Genomic DNA, 25,226 nt, shown 5'->3' with positions numbered 1-25,226 from the left:
GCGGCAACTCGTATAAAACCTTCTGTAATGAAAAAAGGAAAGTATGCTAGATATATATGCCGGAATTGTGACGAGATGTTTAAGCTGTACATTTTCTCCTTGACAACATCTATATGCACGTTTCGGAAATAAAATTTATCGGCAGTGTGCAGGTATTCCTTGTATAAGGCTCAAGACCCATTGGCAATCATACCATATCTCCTTATTGCAGACCGTTTTAGTATGATTGTACATACTGGCTTCAGGTTCAAGTCACGTGTTTAAGATAAAAACAAATAATATATAAATCATTCATAATTTCTTATTTTAATCCCACCAACAGCCCCAATTGCGCGATTGTTTTTATATTCACTCTTTGCAATTAAAAAGACGTGTACAAAATAAATTTTCCGTCATGAAATTGTTTATTTAAATATCAGGAACAATAAAAAGATAGAATAAAAATTGCCTCTCGTGCATCCTTCCGAAGGAAAATCCTGAAATGTCTCCTAATGGGTTGAGAAAGGTCTAGTTTAAGTTTGGGTAGTGATGGTACAGAGACCTGATTTTTGTTTCAAGTACTATGAAAAGGATGTAAATTTTCTCATTAAAATCCATATTTTACAATCCAAATTCTACACATACAACAGAAGCAAGAGATTTTGGTTTAGTTTAGTATTCAACGGATTACTTATAAAATTGAATACTCCTGTCTTTTCCTACGGTGTGTTCGAATTATTTGCTCTATGTCCTTCCCATGCCTTCAGAAGGATTATATTGATTTTTGGATGATCTTACCAAGTTCTCAATGCATGATTTCATCTCGGCTACGATGAAAGACACTAAACAAGCAGATTTTTTAGTTCAAAATGATAAAATAACAAAATTTTGTAACAAATAAATTTATTATCAAAAATAACTCTCTATACATAAATCTTACAAAAATAACAATAAATATATTTTTCGTAAATTCTCTGAAATATTAAATTCATTATTTTAGATATCACTTATGTAGATCACATGCAGTCATGGAATTGCACTATTATAATGCCAAAAATCAGTTTACACTTATTGCAAAGGAAATAAAACCTTTCCCCAGAATCAGTTGGTGTTTACCTGGCCATTTAAATGTTTATAAGTTGAACTGTTCCATTGAAGAGGAGGGCTTAATAATAGGTATGATATTGTTAACAAATCTCTTATACAGTGCCGCTCATCATCATGTAACTTGTTATCTAAGCAATCACTTCAAATGTTAAACTTAAGTCAAGGAATAAATGGAAGTCATATGCAGACTCCCATAAACATGTGGATCCAGAGAGTATTCCTAAAGTCCTCATAACACCAAAAACACTACCTGTGTTTAAATAAGAACAAAACAAATATCATAAATGTCCATACATGCGATAATTATCAAACCCACCGGCGGATAATATCTGTAAGAACAAACAAATTATTCGAACTAAATATATTAATAAGTATTTTGGAAATCACATGAATGGTTCAACAAAATAATAATCTGAAAACACTATCTGTGTTTCAAGAAAACAAAAAATAACAGAATTCACAAATGAGAAAAACTAAAAATTATGTAGAAACAAACTAAAGTTTTGAAGACTTATTTAATCATATCCCCAAAAGAGAAAATATGTTAAGGCCACTGGTTCTGTCCCCTTGACTTTGATAATCAAAGTAAAAAAGCAATCTAATAAAATCCGTCAAATGTTCACAAGAAAGACATGTTGTCTGATGCCAGTATTTATATTTTTGAATTTTGTTTTACATATTTGCTCAAGGAATTCAAACCTTGCATTTAATGCAAAACAGCAAAAAAGGTCAAACTATATTCACTTCGAACCGTTATTATATTTTGAAAATTAGCCCCAGCCTTTGCTTCATGGTATCGTATACATAGATGCCAATGTGAGTATCATAATTATCTTTACAGGTAAGGCTGTAGCTCATACTCACCCAAACAGTATGTGTAAAAACGACCATGTACAGGTTACATCATCATAAGAATATCACTGTTTAATATCAAATTGTAGTTTCAGGGGTCCAGAAAATGGTTCGTATCATACCTCCTCTTTTAAATGTACACATGAGAGAATATTACAACGAGGGAGATTTTAATCTTATTTCTAAGTATTTTTGTTGAATGTGATAATGCTAGTGGAACACAAACTATTAGTTGTAGCAAAACTACTAATACGTCTGATCATGAATAGCAGGACGGTATTTAACACCATAAAATAAGAAACATTAGCTTGCGCTTGTCGTGTATAAATGTTTGCACATCATCAGTGACGTGAATGGAGAAAAAATGACTAATATGTATTTACAATAATTTGTACAATCACATGTTATTTGTCAATAAAACAATACTAAAATATCTTGAACACTTAAGATGATCATAATGTAAAAAAATTTATAAACAGCTAAAGTCAAAATGTTTTTTTACATCACAATATAAAACTTATCCTATTTTAAGACTGTTTGTTATAATTTTGCTGATACTGGCTTTAAAAAACGTCACACTAGTATTACACTCTCGATCTTGCAAATATTCTCTCATGCTATAAAACTGTATTTTCACCATGGTGACCGACGACCAACGGTAATTCGTAGGACTGATCCACAGACAGGACAGTTTGGATAAGTCTTGACATCCTTCTTGGGGATGTGCCAACAATGGCCACATCTCATACGATACTTCTTAAACCTACAGAAATACAGGGAAAAATGATAAAACATATGTTATCGAAGATATAAACTCTAAAATCGTAGTCCGATCTGAATGACAGGCTCAAATAATAAAGCTAATCACAAAATCATGAGTGGTTTACTAATATGGAAAAGAACGTCAATTCTGGTGATGACAACACGCCACCTCTAGTAGATGCAACAAAAACTAATAAAAAGACGGATATGGGTTTCATGTTATATATATGGACATTCATAGCTTATGATGGATATGGGTTTCATGTTATATGGACATTCATAGTTTGCGTTGACCTAGTCGACGTACATTTTCTCATTCAGTTCATATTTATAGCTTTATAGCATTCGTTTTCCATTTAGGCTTTTTTTTGTCCCTATATGCACAATTTTTCACCCTACTTTTGTTACCATTTTGTAATTTTTTTGTAAAGACCGTAACTTATCTACACCATATAAATATCTTTTCCATGTCATTTTTTTTTTAAAGAGGCAGAAGTTACCCAAGGGAAAATCTATAACACATTGAGTCTAAAATAGTTGATATAATCTAATATATTAATTAACAAAATATATATCAGTAAAGTAGAAAGGGAACCACGTGACCATTCTCGAAAAGATGCAATTTTCTATTCACAATTAAAACAAAACTTTTCTTGCAAAACGTTTTGCAAACTGTTTCGATCAATATTGCTGCACGACTACATGCATCTGATGAGTGATTGATTGATTGATTGTTTGGTAAGAGTTCAGTGGCAAATATGTCATTCATACTGGTATTCTGGATGAGAACAAATGAACAATTAATGCAATCGGTAGGTTATACAATTAGGTTGTCTGGAGCGTAGAGCGGCCAGAATTTATACGTTTCAGAAGCCTTCAGATTTTCACCCTGTAAAGTGAAACAAAATAGGCACAATAATCCAATCCGCATAAGTAGTAGTATCTGATCATTTATAGTCCCCCCAAAAACCCGTGGCGTTGTGGCTGAACCATTTATGGGCACACACACCCCCCCCTCTTCCCTTTTGGGTATTTCCCCGTCCCCCATCCCGACAAGGTTATAACCGTAAATGACGTCACCGGGATCAGTTTGAGGCTCCGCTACGGCTAGGCGTTAGGCGTTCACAAATATGGCCTAGATCCCATATGATGGTCATGCCCCCTCCCCTTCACCCTTCACCGGAAGTCGATACATGGATCCTCGTATGATTCATTCCGGAAGTAGACTCTATATTTTGTCGTATATACCGCACCTCAAAATGAGTCACTACAAGATCTTATTTGGTCGTGTACTGTCTACCTTACGTCAGATGATTCACTCCAGGACGTGTTCCGTCCCCATATATTCATGCAGTGTAATATTTCTTCAGATGAATGACAGAGGGTCCTGATCTTATCCCATTCCCCCACCCCTTCCATCAGAAGAGTCACCCGGACTTCCCAAAAACAGGATGGAATAGTGTCGACCCCTAAAGTGACGTCATTTTCTAAGTAACACATGACTCTCATAGTCGGCATTGTTCGTACGTTCATTATACAACAGCATAAGTTCTCCTTATTTGGAAAACTAAAATTTAATCATATCCCTCAAATAAAAATTTGAAATTCACAAAATTCACAAAATTTAAAAATTTAAAAATTCAAAAATTCAAAAAAATACTTAAGTTTTTCAAAGTTTTAAAAATTCAAAAAATCAAATTCAAAATTGAAAAAATAGAAAAAAAATAATAAAAATAATTAAATCAAAAAAGTTAAAAAAAAAAAAAAATAAAAAAAAAAAAAATCGAAAAAAATCACTGCATAAAATTGATCAACCTATCAAACGTCTATATGAGTGCCTGAAGCTAAACTTGTAACTAAACTAATTTTACCTTTACGTATCGAGCGAGGATTCTCTTTCGCTTTTTGAAAATAACAACGGTGGCGCATTTAGGATTCAGCTTCACAAAAGCTACACTTTGGACGGAGAATGGGAATGTGCACTGCTAGAGTTATCGTTCGTCCCGAAATTTCCAATACCAACGAGACGGGTCTTCTTTTGCTCGGACTTTGTGATCGAAACGTACGCGCGGGAAATGTCTCTGCAGATAATTCAATCGGCAGGGGTTTTTAAACGCGTGTCTGGCGCAAATACATAATTTCAATCCTGGTATATATGATGAGTTTATTTGACCAATTTACCAATTTTTTTTTTCAATTTTTTAAATTTTGAATTTGATTTTTTGAATTTTTAAAAATTCTTAACATTTTTTGAATTTTTTTTTAATTTTTTTATTTTGTGAATTGTGTGAATTTTAAAAATTTATAAATTTTTAATTTTCCAAAAAACTTGAATATTTATATTTTTCGTATTTTGTGAATTTTAAATTTTAAAATTTTATTAAATTTTAATTTTCCAAATAGGGAGACATGCTGTTGTATAATGAAACGTACTTACAATGCCGACTATGAGAGTCATGTGTTACGTAGGTAGCAATACACAGTTAGAAGTTTAGTTTCGCATTTTGGCCATGGTGATTTTTTTAAATATGAAAGTTTTTGTACAATAAAATTGATTTTTAGATAGTAGAAGAATAATATAGCCTTCCAAGTGGGTTTATATGAACATTTAGATTATTTTTAGCATGTTTTATAGGCCATTTGTCTGTTTGACAGTCCGTATTTTCACATCCGAACTGTCCATAGGTCCAGAAATAAGGGTAATGTTTTTCAACAAAGATTTGACCCTCGATCTTTTCAATTCAATTTTATGGAAAAACGAGCAGAAATGCATATGATTTTTTTTGGGACCTTTTGATAGATAAATGTATATGGTTTCAGGAAAGGTATCACTCTAATGGATTGAAATTCTCCTTTGGACCAAATTTTTGAGACTTTTGTGGCATTTTCACCCCCCTTTTTGCAATATTTTGTATCAAATAAATGCAGATTGTTGCCATGGTTACACCAAAAAGAGATTATATTTCACCATTATAACTATTTGAAATAAAATCTATTGAAGATGCTCTTTCCATAAATATACACATGCATAATACAAATATAAAGTTTTATTTGTTAAAAAGGAAGGGAAAAAAGGTGCCGGTTAGAAATTATGAGTGTCAATTTTAAGTTTTTTTCCTAACCGCTGTGTATTGCTACTTTAGAAAATGACGCCACTTTAGGGGTCCACACTATTCTATCCTGTTTTTGGGAAGTCCTGGTGACTCTTCTGATGAAAGGGGTGGCGTGAATCATCTGACGTAAGGTAGACATTGCACGACCAAATAAGGTCTTGTAGTGACTCATTTTGAGGTGCGGTATATACAACGAAATATATAGTCTACTTCCGGAATGAATAAAACGAGAATCCATGTATCGACTCCTGGTGGGGGAGGGAGGGGGCATGACCATATATGGGATCCAGGCCATATTTGTGAACGCCTAACACCTAGCGTAGCCTCAAACTGATCCCGGTGACGTCATTTCCGGTTTTAACCTTATCGGGATGGGGGAGGGAAAATACCCAAAAGGGTAGAGGGGGCGGGGTCTGCCCAAAAATGGTTCAGCCACAACGCCACGGGTTTTTGGGGAATATAAATGATCTGATACTACTACTCACTTACCAGCCGATTTCCAATGCGTCATCTATATTTAAAATGAAGGACGTGCATACAAATTTTTTATACATCATTACCTTTTTCTTTTGGGTCTCAAGTATGTTAATGGTGAGCTTATATATGTTACCCATTGTATCCAATACTTTATTCAAAACACCGCTAAGAGGTCGTATTTTTGATTTATTCCCCTTGCCTTGGGAGATTGGAAAATTGTTCACCTAAGAAAATTCATATTTCCCGAGTCATGGGCAGAGAATTATATGACTTTTCGAGGATGAACAAATCTTTATATCTCAGTAAAAGAATGCACATTTTAGATGCTCTACTTGTTAAATATGTGTTACATCACTTGCTGTCTTGTCCTTTAAAATCCATAATTCGACTTCAATTATTTAAAATGGATATGCAGTAATGATATCTAAGTAAAACGATTATGATGAAGTCAACAGTTTTGATTAAATTTTTATTGATAAGCATCAATGGTTGCAAGTGCTTTAAGATACTAACCAATTTTCACAGGGTTGGAAAGTTTCAACTTTGTGACAACAAAAGAAAACACAGATTATGTTAAGTGCAGGCCTATGGTATATTTCATAGTGTAAAATTAATTATTTTGTATAATGTAAACATCTTTTTATGAAAAAAATCGTTATGTATAACCAGGAACATATACTGTTCCCAGGTATAACTGTATACATGGTCCAAAAAAATAGTGTAAGAAAACAGAATTATATATACCTTATACCACATGCATTACACAATGGGGTCCCATCTTCAGCATCTCGCCATAATGGAGTTCTTCTTGTGGAGCAGGAGGCACACATTTTTGCTGTAACCAAATGAAGTAATAAGAAATGGAGTATGTGTAATGACACAGAGCTTCAGCAAAAGTGACATCAGTCATGCAGTTTAATGTTAGTTATAGATGAAATATCTTTTTACAAGTAATGTATAACTATTTATATTTTCATATCAATATGAGTCTATCTTTATCTTTATTCATATTTGAACAGAACCTCGAGTGCGGGAGGTTGTGGATTGGAACCCCGCCCGAGTCAATCCAAAGACTTTAAAATTGGTATTTGCTATTTCACCGCTAAGCACGCGGCATTAAAGAGTAAGAGCAAAGATTGGTCGGCTCGAAGTCGGAATGTGTCCGGGTAAGGTGACATGTTATCCTGCGAACTGTTTGTTACCTTGTGAACTAGCACGTAAAAAATCCGGTGTCTGTGGTTAATATTCATATTACATTAAAATGTTCCCGTCCTGAATATGCATATTAATTTGCCGCTGGACGTTAAACAGCCATCCATCATCTTCATTAAATTATTATATGAAGAATTGTGTGTTTATTTTAATTGACTTTTTGGACTTTTTTTTCATCATAGAATAAAAAACAAATTTTCGACCATTTTACACTATCAAAAACCCGTGCATGCATATACTCGTATACCTCTTATTGTCTCTCGATTTCCAATCAAAACAGTTGTTATGCTATCGTGTACGGCAGATTTTTGGCTGAGGTTTCCAATTGTCATTGTAATACAATGGATTGTGCTATCGTGTATCGCAGATTTGTGGCTGTAGTCTCCAATTGTCATTGTAATACAATGGATTATGCTATCGTGTACGGCAGATTTGTGGCTGTAGTCTCCAATTGTCATTGTAATACAATGGATTATGCTATCGTGAATGGCAGATTTTTGGCAGTAGTCCCCAATTGTCATTGTTATACAATGGATTATGCAATCGTATACATCATATTTTTATCTGTGTTGCCTATTGCAGTACCGATAGCTGGTAATAGGATGTGGGTCTCAAGATAAAATTCTTTAAAAATATATACTGTGACTATGTCACTGAATTAACAAATAACCTACATGAGCAAGGAAAGAAATAGCTAGCTGTTTCTGATGATTCTGGTAAATCTTCATCTTCACTCAAGGAGCCATACAATCCATAGAAAGACTCTCCACAACCATGGTTTCTTTTATTCAGCAAATAATTCACATTACTATAAAATGAACATTTATAAACTCTTGAAATTTTTAATTCGCGATTGGGAATGTAAAAGTATGTAATGATAGGCTGATAACTGATTTATTGATGGATTGTTGAACGCTTAAGGTTGTTTCATGGTATACCGCCATCTTGGATTGTACAATCGCAGTACAAAATTGGTCTAGTTATTTGCTCAATTCTGCAAATTTGGAGACAGATTTGCAATTTATTTGTTACACTGTTTATTAATATAAAGAAAACTAGGTGATTTATTGTACTATACAAAATATTTAAACAAATATCAAATTTTGTGTTTTTAAAATCAATTTTTTCAAATAAGCCATTTAAGGGGAGATAACTCTTTTAGTATAAAATATATACTGGACTGATAGGGAAATTTAAAATTTTTACTTGTAGCAAGAAAACAAGTTCGGAGACACCATTTTTTCTTTTTATTTTCTTAAAACATTTTATAAAACCTATCTTCTCACAATTTATTTCAAAATTTTATCTCATAGATTTCTTTTTATGCACACAAATGTGTTTTTTCATGAACAATCTAACCAAATTTAGGCAATTTTCAACGACTCATAGCTTGGAAAATAGCACGGTGACCCACACTTTTTATTATATTTAAAAAAAAAGCATAGTAAAATCTTCATTTTGGCAAAGTATAAGAAAATTCTGTCTCAAAAAATATATACTTATGATCTACCTTAAACGTCTAGTGACAAAAACACATATAAAACAATAAATCAAACATGAGCTTTTCTTTTCTTTTCTTTTTTTGTGTTGAAATTTTGTTCTTATCAAATGTTACGTAAATATTACTTAATTTAAGTGGTCGTGCTCAAATTCACATAATCTCTAAATAGCTGTAGTTCTGTCACTCTTCTCTTTTATTTTTAGAAAAGAAGAGTCGAGAGGCAACTTGTATAAACTAGTTATGTGCCTGTGAAATCTATTCAGTAGATTCTTAGTGGGTCGACCAGGATGAAGGACAGAGAACTTGTACTTCCACAGAAAAATAGGATATGCCGATAATAGGGTGAACAAATTTACTTTGTAAGTGTACAGTAAAAAGATCTTACGCACAAGGAGCGTGACTCTCCCAATACGGGATATTGGATTTACCTCATAATCAGATCACATGCGGCTGCGTATGTATGCATACTACCCTTATATCCAAACGGACCCTACTTTCTCAGAACGGATTTTACTGTCAGGAACCACGCTTCTATTCTTCTAAAGCGTAAGGATAAGCAGCGAATTTTTGAAGTTATAGATATAAGAAAAAATAGAATGGACAGTTATGGCTGGAGGGCTTAATAGGTTTAGCTAGCTATTAAACCAGGTTTAATCCACCATTTTCTACATAAGGAAATGCCTGTACCAAGTCAGGAATATGACAGTTGTTCTCCATTCGTTTGATGTGTTTGAGCTTTTGATTTTGCCATTTGATAAAGGACTTTCCGTTTGAATTTTCCTTGGAGTTCGGTATTTTTATTATTTCACTTTTTAATACGCCCATTCACAAATCAGTCCGGATACTGGACATTGTAAGTAGATTTAATACAAGTTGCCAGTATATTGCAGTGTGAAAAGTAATACATATCAAAGAAAATTAAGTATATTTGTATTTGTTTAATGTGACAACTAGAATTTACCAAATTTTCAACCCGTTTGAACTTTCGTGGGGTTAAAAATACTTAATCCCAAAATTGTAGGTTCACTTAGATATTCACTATTACAAATATCATATACATTCGGAATTTAATATAACATTTATAAATTTTCAAACGCATTTCCACGTATTCTAGCTGAATGAAAAATTAAATAAATGAAAAGCTGCAATAGCAGACACATAACAATATTATTTTGTCTTTTCAAAATTGTCGCGTAGGTTTAAAAAACCGGCCATCCAATCTGATTAAAATTTAGACCTATATACATATAAGAGGACAACGAAATCAGAGAACTATATTTTAATTAGATTGCAGGGCATCTATCCATGAATAATTTGGTTTCGGTTTCTTTTTTTTTCTTTAACTAAAACCCTGTGTGTACTTGTATATAAAGGATGAATGTTTAACGTCATATGGAAAGCTCACTCGAAGAATAATAGGAACAAATATGTCACACCACTAAAACACAATTGTTCAAAACAAAAGTCAAAAGTTCTTGCCCTCGCTCACCAAATTCTGTGTGTTTAGAAGAGAAGCAAACATTTTCATGTTCACCCATTGATGATACCGGACAGAGACTCAACTTGTGCTATATTTTATACAGTTACTACCTACCTGAAGTGTGCTGATATGAACAGGTAGCTGTCTCCATCTTTTACGTGTGTCATCATAGAAACAGTTGCACCCTTGAACGATGGATCTGTTTTTGATGCACTTCTAGTAGGTTTATAACATTTTCTTCTCCTTCTAACTGTTGGCGAAAATGTATCATCTGAGGATGAGGCCTCCGAACAGTCGTCAGCAGACATGGCTATGAAGAAAGCATTAAAATACGGAAAATTACACGAGAATTCCTGTGATTATTTAATTTTGTTAGTTGATTTTTGTGAGCAACGAAATACTAGTAACCTATCTTTTGAAGACCTGAATGGTCAGCTATCCAATTTTTAATATACATTTTGTACTCCAAATAGGAATATCGATGTTTATTAAGTGTGTTTTTTAGAAGTGTTGCGAAAGTTATTGGTCTTTCGCATGTGTCTGTATCACTCCACTCAACTCCTCGTTCCATCGCTTAACACGACTATATAACGTTGACCCAGACTTATCACCCACCATACACTGTTTGACCCGACGTTGATAAGTTTGACTCGAAGTTATCAAGTCATGCATCTTCCAGTTTGCTCGCAAAACAAAGAAAAAGTGTTCTTTCGGTCATTGAAAAAAGCAAATACAATCCGAAACATCGATTATAAGATTTTCATCGTATTGATATTGAAATAAATCAGCTGATCGACTCAATATGATATAGAAATAAGAAGATGTGGTATGACTGCCAATGAGACAACTCTCCACCAAAGATCAAATGACGAAGAAGTTAACAACTATAGGTCACTGTACGGCCTTCAACAGTGAGCAAAATCCATACCGCACAGTAAGCTATAAAAGGCCCCTAAATAAAAAATGTAACACAATTCAAACAAAAAATTTAAACTAACGGCCTAATTTATGTACAAAATAATAAGCAAAAGAAATATGATATACAGAAACGGCAACCCATGAATTACAGGCTCCTGACTTGGGAAAGGCACATACAGAATATGGCGGGGTGAAACATGTTTGCTGGCGTCAAACCCTCCCCTAACCTGGTTTAGTGGTGTAACAGTACAACATAAGAACAATCTATAAAAATCAGTTGAAAAGGGGTTAACTCATCAGATCGATACAAAGCAGGAAAACAACTACTAGTAACAAACACACAGACCGGACGTGGCAGTGAATTTATATATCCCCACAACAACAAAAACACAAAGTACAGATCTGAGAGTACTCTTAGTAACTGACAGCTAGTTCAAAGCCAATAACAACTAATAAATAAATCATGTTTCTAAGACTAAGATATCAATCAGTACACATCCAACATCCAATGGATTTAGTGTTAAGACGCCATTAACAGTCAGAGAAAACCATGACCTTGTGCAATTTACCAACATTTAGAAAAACACAAACACGATATTAAATTTATCAAATTCCAACCACTTCAAACCGTCCATAAACAACCAGGACAAGCACATAAACAGTTTGAAGATTCCCGTAAAATTTGCGAACTGTCTTGGATTAAACGTCTACAGACAGCGTATCCCCAGGGTCTAAATGACAACATCATGGGCCAAGAGAACATATCTAAAACTTACTCTTTTGATATTATGACTATTGTTGATAAAAACAATCATAGGTCTCATGGCAATCGCGTTAACCAAAATCAACGAAATAAACATCGTTCTAAGTTTACACTTGAAGATTTTTATCTAAATTAAAAAAAATGGTAGAAATCAATTATTATGCAAACTGGGTCAAATGCCAATTAGTAAATTACATCATATTTATAACGAGTGTGATACAATATCGTTTTTCAGTCCAAAATATGAGTGTACACGGATTATTACAGTTTTTTGTCACCATAGACTGTTCCCTCGAATTTACAAACCTGAAGATCATAAATTTTCTTAAAATAAAATACATTAATAGAGGTATTGGTTTTATTAATTTGTCTAGTATTTTTCATGACTCTACCGTTAAAAACTTTATACCTCCCTATTTTGATAACATTGAGCCACCTATAATTTCTTATTCGTATAAAAAAAAACAGTAGAAGTTTAATTTTTAATTATACGTCAGTTACATCAGACGTCAGTATAGAAAATAATGCTCCTTCAACATGAGAATGTGAAACATCGAAGTTTAGATATGATCCATATGGCCATGTAATTACAGGGGACCTCAACATCGTTCAAGACCGAGAGGTTATAAACTTTCCGAAAAAAGGATCAAAATATCGTCCACCGTTGAAAATAAATTGGGAAGAGTGTCGTCAGGTTATTAAAGAAGCTCTTTCATCCTATTGTAAAACATGATGTAAACAGGAGAAATTTGACAAAAAGTCACTTGATTCCTATTTCAATATATATTGTTGATATTCGCATATCACATTTCGAAAATAATTTAGAAAAATAGTTAAAGGGTAAGTAATACGCCCATTTCTAGGATTAAAAAACAATATTCAAGTACTCGCAAAGTGTTTTATGCTCGTACCGGCCGACAAAGCAGCCAACAATGTGGTGGTGGTATGACGTAAATACTACACGGAAGTCCTTAAGAATGAAATTATACATTCAACTACATTCAAGGCCGTACACCCCACAGAGAGTCATATAGTAAATAATCATGTCACTATCACAGCTCAGCTTAAGGCCTCCTCTGAACATTTGAAGGTCCTTTCTTTGTATTGATTACATAAACTATACAAAAAACCCGTAAAATATCGTTTCACTTCGGCCTCTAGTAAGTGTTCTACTACTAAATCTTTCGGTGCTTTTAACTAATTCCTTAACTAATGTCAAAGAACTTATCATTAATTTTTGTAATAAAACATATGAAAATAGTGGAATTAACCATTTTTGGAGTGTAAATAAAAATTCTTTGGATGTTTTAGATAAATTACGTGCTTTTGATGGTCCTTTTGATTCGGTTGACAGTCTTTACTTTTCCACTCTTTATAGTACACTTCCACACAATCTTATCAAACAAAAGTTTTCTCATCTAATGAAATGGTTGTTTGATAAATCTGATTGCAAATTTATTTGCTGCAACTCATATAAAGCCTTTTTCTAAAATGAGAAAGGTAAATATGCTAGATATACTTACTGGGGGTGTGATGAGATGATTAAAACTATAAATTTTCTCCTTGGCAACATTTATGTACTTTTCGGCAATAAAGTTTATCGACATGTAGGTATTTTTATGGGCACCAATTGTGCCCCTTAAATAGCAGACTTGTTCCTATACAGTTTATGGCCAAACTCCGTAAAGAACCGTCTAAATTCCATTTAATTGATAAATTCAACAACACTTATCGTTATCTTGATGATATTTTTTCGTTAAATAATCAAAAATTCTCTAAATATACTTATGAAATTTACCCAAAGGGATTTACTTTAAATAAATCAAATATTACCAGCAATAACTATTCTTTCCTAGATTTAGATATTTCAGTATTACACCAGAAACTCTTTAAAAAAAAAATACGACAAAAGGGATGATTTTTCTTTCCCTTTTGTTAATTTTCCTATTTTGGACGGTGATGTTCCTTTGGCACCTTCTTTCGGTGTGTATATATCCCAATTTGTTCGCTATGCTCGTGTCTGTATTTACGTTTTGGTTTTCAATGAACGTAATCTATGTATTATTAGTAAATTATTAAGTCAGGGATTTCGTTACCACAAATTACTTAAAACCTTTACCAAATTCTTCCATAGATACAAATATTTGGTTTGCAAGTTTGGCAGTACCTGTAGAAAACTTATTTCAAACGGAATAGCACATCATAAATTTTACGGTGATGTTGTTAACAGAGCCCGGAAATTTAGATACGTTCCGGGTAAACTAATCAATCCTTTAAATAAACTTATTCTAAAAGGTTACTCTCAATTTCTTAAATTTCAACACTATAATTAAATCTTTGAATATTGTTTTTATTGGTATAAAAATTGATTTTGTTATCAGTAAATTAAAACCATACTAAATATGTACTTTCACAGTACTACAATCTGTCGATACCAAAATTTTGGCATTACACAAGGTCATGTTTTTCTCTGACTGTTAATGACGTCTTTACACTAAATCCATTGGATGTTGGATGTCTACTATTTGATATTTTAGTCTTAGATACATGATTTATTGTATTTAATGTTATTGGCTTTGAACTAGCAGTAACTGTGAGTACTCTCAGTTCAGTGTCTTTTTTGTTGTTAGGGATGATGGATGGATATATACCCTGCCATGTCCGGTCTGTGTTTTTGTTTGATGTTTTTCTCTGTATCGATCTGATGAGTTAAGCCTTTTTCAACTGATTTTTTTAGTTTGTTCTTATGTTGTGCTCAGCTGTTACACCACTGTTCCAGGTTTGGGGAGGGATGAGCGCTCACAAACATGTTTAACCCGCCACATTCTTTATGTGCCTGTCCCATGTCAGGAGCCTGTAGTTCAGTGGTTGTCGTTTGTTCATGTCTGTCATATTTGTTTTTTGTAAATTGTTTTGTTATAAATTAGGCCGTTAGTTTCCTCAATTGAATTGTTTCGTATTTTTCATGTCGGGGCCTTTTATAGCCGACTATACGGTATGGATTTTTCTTATTGTTGAAGGCCGTACAGTTGCCTATAAATGCTTACATCCACTTCATTTGAACTTTTGTGGATAGTTGTCTCATTGGCATTCATACAACATCTCCTTATTTTTATGTATATCCCGTTGAAATATGTTTTTCTACAGGTACAGCCGAACTTTCGAATCAAATTTGTATATCTATAGAAGAATTTAGTAAAGGTTTAAAGTTATTTGTGGTTACGAAATCTTTGTCTTAATAATTTACTAGCAATACATAGATCACGTTCATTGAAATCCAAAAGTCACTACAGACACGGGCATTGCGTACGAATTGTGATATATAAACACCGTAAGACGTCCCTTTTGTCGTAGATTTTTGTGTAGAGTTTCCTGAGTAAAACTGAAATATCTAAATTTAGGAAAGAAACAGTTATTACTGTTAATTATTGATTTATTTAAAGCTCCTTTGGGTAAATTTCATAAGTATATTTAGAGAATTCTTGATTATTCAACGAAAATAATATCATCAAGAAAACGATAAGTGTTGTTGAATTTATCAATTAAATGGAATTTAGACTGAGTTTGTCCATAAACTGTGATTCGCAACAGTACAGGAACAAGACTGTTATTAAAGGGCCGCAATCGATGCCCATAGGAATACCTACAACCTGTAAAAAAATGTTTTGCCGAAACGTACATAAATGTTGTGAAAAGCCCTTTTAATTTCTTAGCTGCCTCACTCGACAAAAAGCTCCATGTTGTGACCCTCAGCTGATGTTTGATAGTATCAACATGCAAAAACCCTGATAATTGTTTCTAATAAAACACCGTATTTACAGCGAATTTCACTGACTGAAAAAAAAATCCATATATAAAACGTTTAGTTCACAGTTGGTTCGATATTCGCATTTGCAATTAGATCTCAAACTCAATATGAAGTAAACAACGCAATAAAACCTTCAATATAAGAAAACAAATTACAAATGGAATAACTCATTTATCAGGTATTTCACTTTACCCACATATTTGACGTTTATCGTAAAGGGAAGTTTAATATCTACTTAGTCAAAATAAGTTGATGATATCCCATTTTGACTGTTTGTACATGGTTAAAGGGCACATCATGATACTCAAACACATCTGAGTGTAAAAGGCGTACTTGACTCACTTCTTTTCGATTATGATATTCACCATATTCAAGATAGTCAAGAAATTGCCTACACCGAAACGCAAGCATATGCTTCTATCGGATCCATTGTTTTTAGTTTTGTAGATTGTTATGAATCCTCAAGATTTATAACTATTTGCATTAATCCAGATTAAGGAAAATGGGAGCTACGGCCATGGACTCCTGCCTTTTCCACTATATATGTGTGTGTTAAAGATATTTTCAATAAAACTCTTTATTGTTTCAGCTATTTTCCTTCATTTAAATGGTTCTTGTCATAAGTAACAAAATTTTACTTTGAGAACAGTTTATATGTTCTGTCCTTTTACACGAAAAATATGAGTAGAGGCACATATAAACTGCTCCAAAGGTAAGAATTATATCGTTTTTACATCGGATGTGACCTTGAGAGGTCATACCGGTGTTATGTTGCCGCAGAAATTTCCTTGCCGTTTGACTGATAACTGAACTTATCGGTCGTCCCACTGTCTATATCACTCTGATCAGCTCTTAATATTTTTCCATATCACGGCTTTGTGACGTCAAATACGTTGACCCGGCCTTAATAACTTTGACCCGGAAATATCAGCGACGTCATAAAGTTTGAACCGAGGGTTAATAAGTTTGACCCGAACTTATCAAGCTAACTTCCGGTTGCTGGTGAAACTAAGAAAACATTTCAAAATGACGCAAATACCGCCCGATAAATCGATTATCAGGTTATCTGCATATTGATATTGTAAAATATCAGCTGCTCGACAAAATATGAAGGCTTTTTGATCTCGTCCGCTGCGCTCACTCGACAAAAATCTTCATATTGTGACTCACAGCTGATATTTTACAATATCAACATACATACAAGCTGATAATCGGTACGTATTTCGTATAATTACGCGGATATTATCGAGTGCCAAATAACATTACTTATCGCTTGTTATATATTAATTTCATCAATAAATATTCATGAAAATAATTTTTAAGAACATAGATAAATGTATGAAAATGTTTTGTCGTGAGAAATATATATATATCAATAACACATCATGGATATCGAAAATGTGTGTTAACGCATGCGGAAGAATACCTCGAGAACGTTTTGCAACAGAAGCGGGAAAATATGAATGCCTACTATAAATGGATGAAAATTTGCCTGTAAGAGTTATTAAGATGATCTGCTATATATATATAACTTGTATACAAATATTAATATAATATATAACAACAAACCAGAGTATACTGATAACAAATGATTATATCACTACAATATAATAATTATAACGGTGAGGTTGAATTCCCTGTCATTTATTCATCATCCACACAGGAACTTGTCTCAGAAAAAAATATATCTATGTACCTTAACCTTACTTTCAGGTATAGACATGCGATTTTTTTTTCTGAGACAAGTGCTTGTGACCATCCACCAGAACTTGCGGTCATCCGATGTTCAGTACTTAAGTTATATCAAGATCACATTGAATAAAGTGTAGGACCATATAATTTCTATTATCAGCAAATCATTTTGAGAATGCTCTCAATTGATCCGAGCATTTTTAACCAAAGATGTAGTTTTTCGTGTACTAGTCTAGTGTTCTATTGTTGCAGACTGTGTGTTGCTCTCTAGGATATGTAATAAAGAAGGCTTTTTTTATTGATGCATGATTCAAATTCCCTAAATATGTTTGTGATTTGCTATTCCATTTTCGCTTATTTGTCATAAGTAAATCTTCTCATATCAGTAAATGGAGCAAATTGACCACTAAAATTATTAAAATCAAAATTTAAGTTAGTATATACAACACAACTTTCAACCATCAAATTATTTCATCAGAATCTCAGTTAGGTTAAATCTTAACTGCTACAAATATTTCTGGGTAGCACTTTGGGTATTTTTGCCTGTCACAGTAATTTTTACCCAAATTAGTCTATTTTTCTTGGCTCATCAACCTCCCGAAAAGAGAAAACATATTTTCTTGGGATGCAAAACGAGTACAGTACTCCATGTTTAAATTTCATCAAAGACTTGGAGTCAAGTTATACCCTTTGCTTTTGTATATTTCAACAGAAACATTCAGATCTAATGTAAATTTTTGCCCTACACAAGCGACTATTTTTTATTTTATACAGGCATGAAATCGACAAATACATCATGGAGTAAATTTTAATAATCTATATGAAAATAAGAAGATGTGTTATGGTTGCCAATGAGACAACTATACATGTATTTATAATATATTAAGTTCAATGGTACCGTCTGGATATGTTTCCTTTCTACCGACTTTTGATACAGAGTCCCAGTGAAACTTCAGTAGGAGTGACGGTCAAGGATTTTGTACAGGCACGACTTTATTGACATATCCAATGATAGCTATGCTTTACATTAACTGTTTCGCAAATTGTTTTTACTTTGAGTGTAACAAGTTCAGATTATCCAGGTTTTGATGATAGGATATTATGTATTGACAATATACAGAGCTTAGGAAAATAGTACAAACTAGACTGAGATTAGTAATGGACGATGGGGCGATTCAATAAATTCTCATGTAGAAATTGGTGGGTCATGTCACATTAAAGAAGTACACTTTTCTAGGACATTGACCAACATTCAACATACAAAGAACTAAATTAACTTGCAATTCGAAAAGAAAACGGTAAAATCTTTGGAAAATGTATTTTTAATGTATCAGTATAAATGAGTTCTACATAATAAAGTTGTCTCTGTAAAATGAATTGTTAAAACTGTTTATTCACATGAAGCATGATCAAGCATATCAGGAACATATATACTGTTCCCAGAGCATATATAGCAGCTAACAAGGGATTCAATGATACACTTCAAATCCACCAAATTATAACACACAATTGACAAAATCAACTGGTCATATATCAGGTGTACTTACCTTTTGATTTCTATGTACCCTGCTCAACGACAGACTGATTAATGATGAGATTACTGATATAGTCGATTTCTCCTTGGCATGCAGATCGCCGTTTTTCGGAAAGACTCTAGCTTAATTCCCTTGGCTGTACCTAGTATTTTCAAGAAATAGCGTCACAACAAAGTCTCCATGCATGGCCTTGTTATCATTTATATGCAAATCGATGTCAACATATGGGATCTGGCTTCGCACGCTTTTGGAGAGCAACCGATTGTAATTCATGAACGTAAAGCACATTTGACCGCATGGTTCTTTGTGTTACCTATAACACTCTATCTTAACAAACCTGTTTTTAATTTATCAGGAATACATTGTACACAAAATGTAATACCGTTAGTGACATGATTTCGTGTAATTGACCCATTAATTTATCGCCATCACTACTTTTATTACTTTATATGATTGGAAAAAAAAAGTTTCATCTTTTCTTGTCTTTTTATCGGGAGCGGGAATTTTGTTCTCCGTTTTTTTCTTCTTTTTTATTAAATTCCTTCTATCAGTTTTGGGTCTTCCCTTGATTTTGTTGTCGGGTTTAGATTTTTTTCTCTCGCCTGCGATGTGTGTCGCGGTGACGGAGATGCTAATCCGGCGATGGCGGCTTTAACTCAGTACGCAAACCTTCATATGAAAAAATAGAAGTGCTGAAATGGTTTACAGTCGTCTCTGGTTTTGAGGTTTTCGTCTGGCATATATCTGTTGTCTCATACCTCATTTTCATGGTCCAGTGACCAACGTTAAATTTTTAAAAGGCACTATAAGCAATACGGCTACTATATTTGGTATATATAATGATTGTAAGGAGTACGTGTCCGTCTGACATGAACTATCTGACCTTGAATTCATGGTTCGTCGGTCAACTTAAAGTTTTCGTGTTAAGACCAATTTGACATATGTTAACAATATTGGTGTACAGAACTATTGACTGATAGGTGTAAATTTTCATCTGATCAGCTTAACATTCTTTCCATAGTTTTAAAAGTGATCAACGTTACATTTTGAAAGTTAGGTCCGCTTCTCAGATACGATAGGTAAAATGTAAACTTTAATTCGGTTACATATAATGATAGTAGAATGTGTACATGTCCATCTAACAGGTTTTACCTGTCCTTAACCTCATTTTCATGGTTCATTGATCAACGTAAGTTTACGTTCTTAGGTTCTTTTCTCGAATGCCATATGTGAAAGGTGCAAAAAATGATTGCTATGTGTGCATGTATAAAAATAGGGAGATATGGTATGATTGCAAATGAGTCAATTATCCACCAAAGTTTAAATGAAGTGGATGTAAGTAATTATAGGCAACCGTACGGCCTTTAAAAAGGAGAAAATCCCATACTGTATAGTCGGCTATAAAAGGCCCCGACATGAAAAATATGAAACAAATCAATTGAGAAAGCTAACGGCCTGATTTATAACAAAACATCTTACGAAAAACAACTATAACAAACATGAACCAACAACAACCACTGAACTACAGGCTCCTGGCTTGGGACAGGCACATAAAGAATGTGGCGGGGTTAAACATGTTTTTGAGCGCTCAACCATCCTCTAACCGGGGACAGTGGTGTTACAGCACAACATAAGAACATAAACTATAAAAATCAGTTGAAAAGGGTTTAACTCATCAGATCGATACAAAGCAGAACAACACCTGACAAAAACACAGACCGGACGTGGTAGGGTATTTATACATCCCTGTGACAACAAAAAAGGCACAAAGTACAGATCTGAGAGTAATCTCAGTTACTGACAGCTAGTTCAAGCCAATAACAACTAATAATTTAAAAAAAAATCATGTATCTAAGAATAAGATATCATTAAGTACACATCCAACATCCAATCCGATGGGTTTAGTGTAAAGACACCATTTACAGTCAGAGAAAAACATGACCTTGTGTAATGCCAAAATAAAGGTATCGACATATTGTAGTACCGTCTGTTTATATGACAAGATTCATCTGACCTTAACCTGATTTTCGTGGTTTGTTGGTCAAAGTTCAGTTTTTGTGTCTATGTCCGTTTCTCAGATATTGTACATAATAAGTCAATTACACTCGATCGGAGGAATGGTTGTAAAGTGTGCATCTCTCGTCGTGTGAATCTTAAAGTGTTATATGTCCACTTTTGATAAAAATGGAGATATCTTTATTTTTGATATCCAAATGCAATGGTTTATCTCCAAATACAACTATAATACAAGATTTCTACACCCTACAAGTTATTGTCAGAACTACATTTTTCTATCTCCACATTCCTATTGCTTTATTCATCTAGTTAGTTCAGAGAAAAATATTTTTATAGTGTTGTATCTCAACTATTTTTCGGGTATTTTTGCTGTTAAATAATTGTTATCAAAATGATCTTAGTAGTACAATGCTTAAATTGTTTCCATGGCTAAAACTTATATCTATGAGCAATTCTTAGCAAATCCAGCAGTCAAGAATTGGGGATATTACACAGTTAAAAAATCCATGGTCTATCTCCTATAAAAATATAGGGATAAATTTCTGAAACAACATTGTTTGGAGGGAAATGTTCTATCTCCAGGAAAGGGGATGCTTTATTTATCTAAGTTGTTTGTCTATTAAAAAAAAAACAATCAAACAAAATGTTACTCTGCATGTATGTAAATTTGATTCTATATAACTGTTTCTGTCTCAGTCAAATATTAAAGATATTGCGCTTCTAAAGTTTAACTTAAATTTTTACCACTATTACCAAATGGGAAATACATCATTATTGGATTCACACGGCGCAGTCTGTCTGATAGGATTCATCAAACCTTTACTACATGTTCATGGTTCTCGGGTTGACGTAAGTTTTGATGAGTTGGTCCGTTTCTCAGATACTACGTGTAATAGGTCAACTAAAGTGGGTTCTTAGGATGATAGTAAGGCGTACACGTCTATCTGACAGGGTTCACCTCACCTTGACCTCATTACATGGTTCTTTGGTCAACGTCTGTTTTTGAGATTAGGTCCTTTTCTCAGATACTGTAAGTAATATGTCTACTAAATTTAATAGAAAAGGTTTAAAGTATACATGTTTATCTAACAAACTAGAAGTGTAACAATAAATTTGGTCCGGTAGTAAAATGTGTCCGCCAGATTTTTTTTCCTAGTAAATAAAGTCCATGACCATTATTTTACTAGGAATGTAAGTCCCAGGACAAATATTTCTAGGAAAATAAGTCCTTAGCTAGTAAAATTTGTCTGGCACTTATTTTTCTAGGAAAAATTGTCCAAAGACTTGTTTTTCTAGTAATTTTTATATTATAAAAATTATTGAAAATAAAAAAAAACACAAGTAAAGATTGGAAAGTTTCATTAATTTTTTCTATTTAAATAAAGGACATGGACGTTATAACCTAGTCTGGGGACATAAATTTCATTAAAATATTAATGCACAACTCTTTAACAATATTAAAGCATAAAAATTAAATTTCCATTGTTTACATGTAAATAATTTGTTTCATTAAAATTTTCCTTTAAAAAAAAAAGACATGGACGTTTTTACCTAGGAATATTAATGACATGGACATGATTTCCTAGCAAAATTAGTCTGGGGACATAAATTTTATAAAAAAAATTGATATACAACTCTTAAACAACATTTAAACATAACAATTATATTTACCTTTTAAAATAAAGGGCATGGACGTTTTTACCTAGGAATATTAATGACATGGACATGATTTTCTAGGAAATTAGTCTGGGGACATACATTTTATAAAAAAAAATGATACACAACTCTTAAACAATATTAAAACATAACAATTATATTTACCTTTTAAAATAAAGGGCATGGACGTTTTTACCTAGGAATATTAATGACATGGACATGATTTCCTAGGAAAATTAGTCTGGGGACATACATTTTATTAACAAAAATTGATACACAACTCTTAAACAATATTAAAACATAACAATTATATTTACCTTTTAAAATATAGGGCATGGACGTTTTTACCTAGGAATATTAATGACACATGGACATGATTTCCTAGGTAAATTAGTCTGCATGGGGACAAACATTTTATCAAAAATATAAATACAAATTTTTTAAACAATATTAAAACATAACATTTAAATTTCCATTGTTTAAATGTAAATGATTTGATTCCTTGATTTTTTTTCCTATAAAAAAGGACATGGACGTTTTTACCTAGGAATATTAGTGACATGGACTTGAATTCCTAGGAAAATTAGTCTGGGGACATAAATTACTAACATCGGACTAAAAATACTAGTAAATTCTGTAACCATGGACTTTTTATACTAGTAATATGTGTCCGCCCGGACATATTTTACCAGGACAAATTTATCTCTTACAGAAGCGTGTAGTATTTGCAGTCTAAACAAGGTAATTATTTTCTTAGGTTGGGAGAAGATAATTTTCAAAAGTGCATACAAATTAAATAAACGCAAAAAAGGTTAATATGTTTTTAAAAGTAGATATGATAATGCTAGAACAATCTGCATAATCTTAACTATTTCTCTTTCAGTTTGAATATATAGTTGACATATTGTTTATAGTATCTGAGAAACGGACATATAATTACGAAAACCAAACTTTTATAACTGAACCATGAAACTGAGGTCAAGGACAACTTATTACTGAAGGTAGAAGTTTTTATATGTATAAAAAAATGAAAAATGGAAGAGGATGTGGTGATGATTTAATCATAAATAAATATATAAAGTGTACACGTAATATATTTATATAAAAATAAGAAGATGTGGTATAATTGCCAACGAGACAACTCTCCACAAGAGACCAAATAACACAGAAATTAACAACTATAGGTCATCGTATGGCCTTCAACAATGAGTAAAATGTCAAGTTACTGCAGTGCTCAATCTTAGAGTAAGTGCATTTTTAGAGAAGTTTCTATTGCTGAAGGAAAATCAATTTGGATTTAGAAAAAGTTATTCTACTACTGATAGCATTTTTGTACTTCATTTATTATTTGAACTGTTAAAAAAGAAAAAGAAAAAACTTTACTGTGTCTTTGTTGATTTTGCAAAGGCCTTTGCCACTGTTTGGATGCAGGACTTTGGTCAAAATTGATAAGATACTCGGTGAATGGTAAAATTTATTATACTATTAGAAATGTGTATGGTAATATAAAATATAGATTTTTTTATAGTAATGAATTTTCAGATTTTTTCACATGTAATGTTGGTGTTAGGCAAGGGGAAAATTTACCTCCTATACTTTTTTCTTTATATATAAATGATTTAGAAGATTTTCTTAGAGACATACACATAGATGGTTTGAAAACTCTATCAGATGAATTAGAAACTAAACTTGATTATAATCTTAAACTTTTTGTAATACTGTATGCAGATGATACAGTTTTGTTATCAGAGTCGCAAGTTAAATATGTGGAAATTGAAAGTGAATGTACAAAAATGTAAAATTGTAATTTTCTCTAAAGGTAGACTACCTATTAATGTTAAGTTTAATTATAACGATATTGTACTAGAAATTGTTAGTGAGTTTACATATCTAGGTGTCTTATTCAGTAGAACAGGAGGTTTTTCAAAGGCTAAAAAGCACAAGCAAATAAAGCAATATGTGCTATGTACGACGTAATAAAAAAGGAAGATTGCACAATCTTTCTATTGAATGTCAAATGGAATTATTTAACAAGATTGTTAAACCTATTTTAAATTATGGTATTGTAGTCTGGGGTTTTGGTAATAATTCGGTTATAGAAAGAGTACATATGAAATTCTAAATACCTTTACTTACTTACTTAATCCTCTTCGTGCGTACTTGCACATAAGGCCACTACCAACGCCCTCCACTGTTGCCTGTCTTGTGCCTTTCTTTCTGCCTCTCCCCATGTCATTCCCATAATTCTCAGTTCACTCTCTATTGTGCGTCGCCATGTTTCTTTCGGTCTCACTCTCTTTCTTTTCCCCCCTGCAGGTGTCCATTGAAGAGCTATCTTTGTCATGTCATGTTTGA

At 32.9% G+C, this 25,226-nt stretch overlaps 1 protein-coding gene across 1 annotated transcript; it reads right to left on the bottom strand.

The window, feature by feature from the left end:
- Positions 1 to 906: 906 nt before the first annotated feature.
- On the bottom strand, positions 907 to 19,580 carry LOC127699028 (GATA-type zinc finger protein 1-like). The gene is made up of 5 exons (XM_052202801.1): positions 19,212 to 19,580; positions 10,598 to 10,793; positions 8,177 to 8,310; positions 7,035 to 7,125; positions 907 to 2,701 (listed from the first exon to the last, which is right to left on the bottom strand). The coding sequence occupies exons 2-5, from the start codon at positions 10,789 to 10,791 to the stop codon at positions 2,572 to 2,574; spliced, it is 549 nt and encodes a 182-aa protein (XP_052058761.1). The 5' UTR covers positions 10,792 to 10,793; positions 19,212 to 19,580; the 3' UTR covers positions 907 to 2,571.
- Positions 19,581 to 25,226: the final 5,646 nt, after the last annotated feature.

The sequence above is a fragment of the Mytilus californianus genome, unplaced genomic scaffold (genome assembly GCF_021869535.1).
Source record: "Mytilus californianus isolate M0D057914Y unplaced genomic scaffold, xbMytCali1.0.p SCAF_1, whole genome shotgun sequence".
In the NCBI taxonomy this organism is placed as follows: domain Eukaryota; kingdom Metazoa; phylum Mollusca; class Bivalvia; order Mytilida; family Mytilidae; genus Mytilus; species Mytilus californianus.
The sequence above is the reverse complement of the archived record's forward strand: the minus strand, read 5'-3'. Positions and strand labels throughout refer to the sequence as shown.

Coding starts and splice junctions, on each gene's coding strand:
- LOC127699028 (XM_052202801.1), bottom strand. CDS start 10,791: ATGTCTGCTGACGACTGTTCGGAGGCCTCATCCTCAGATGATACATTT. Junction 8,311..10,597: donor TTCATATCAGCACACTTCAG/GTAGGTAGTAAC, acceptor TTCATTTTATAG/TAATGTGAATTATTTGCTGA. Junction 2,702..7,034: donor TGTAATGCATGTGGTATAAG/GTATATATAATT, acceptor GTATTTCTGTAG/GTTTAAGAAGTATCGTATGA.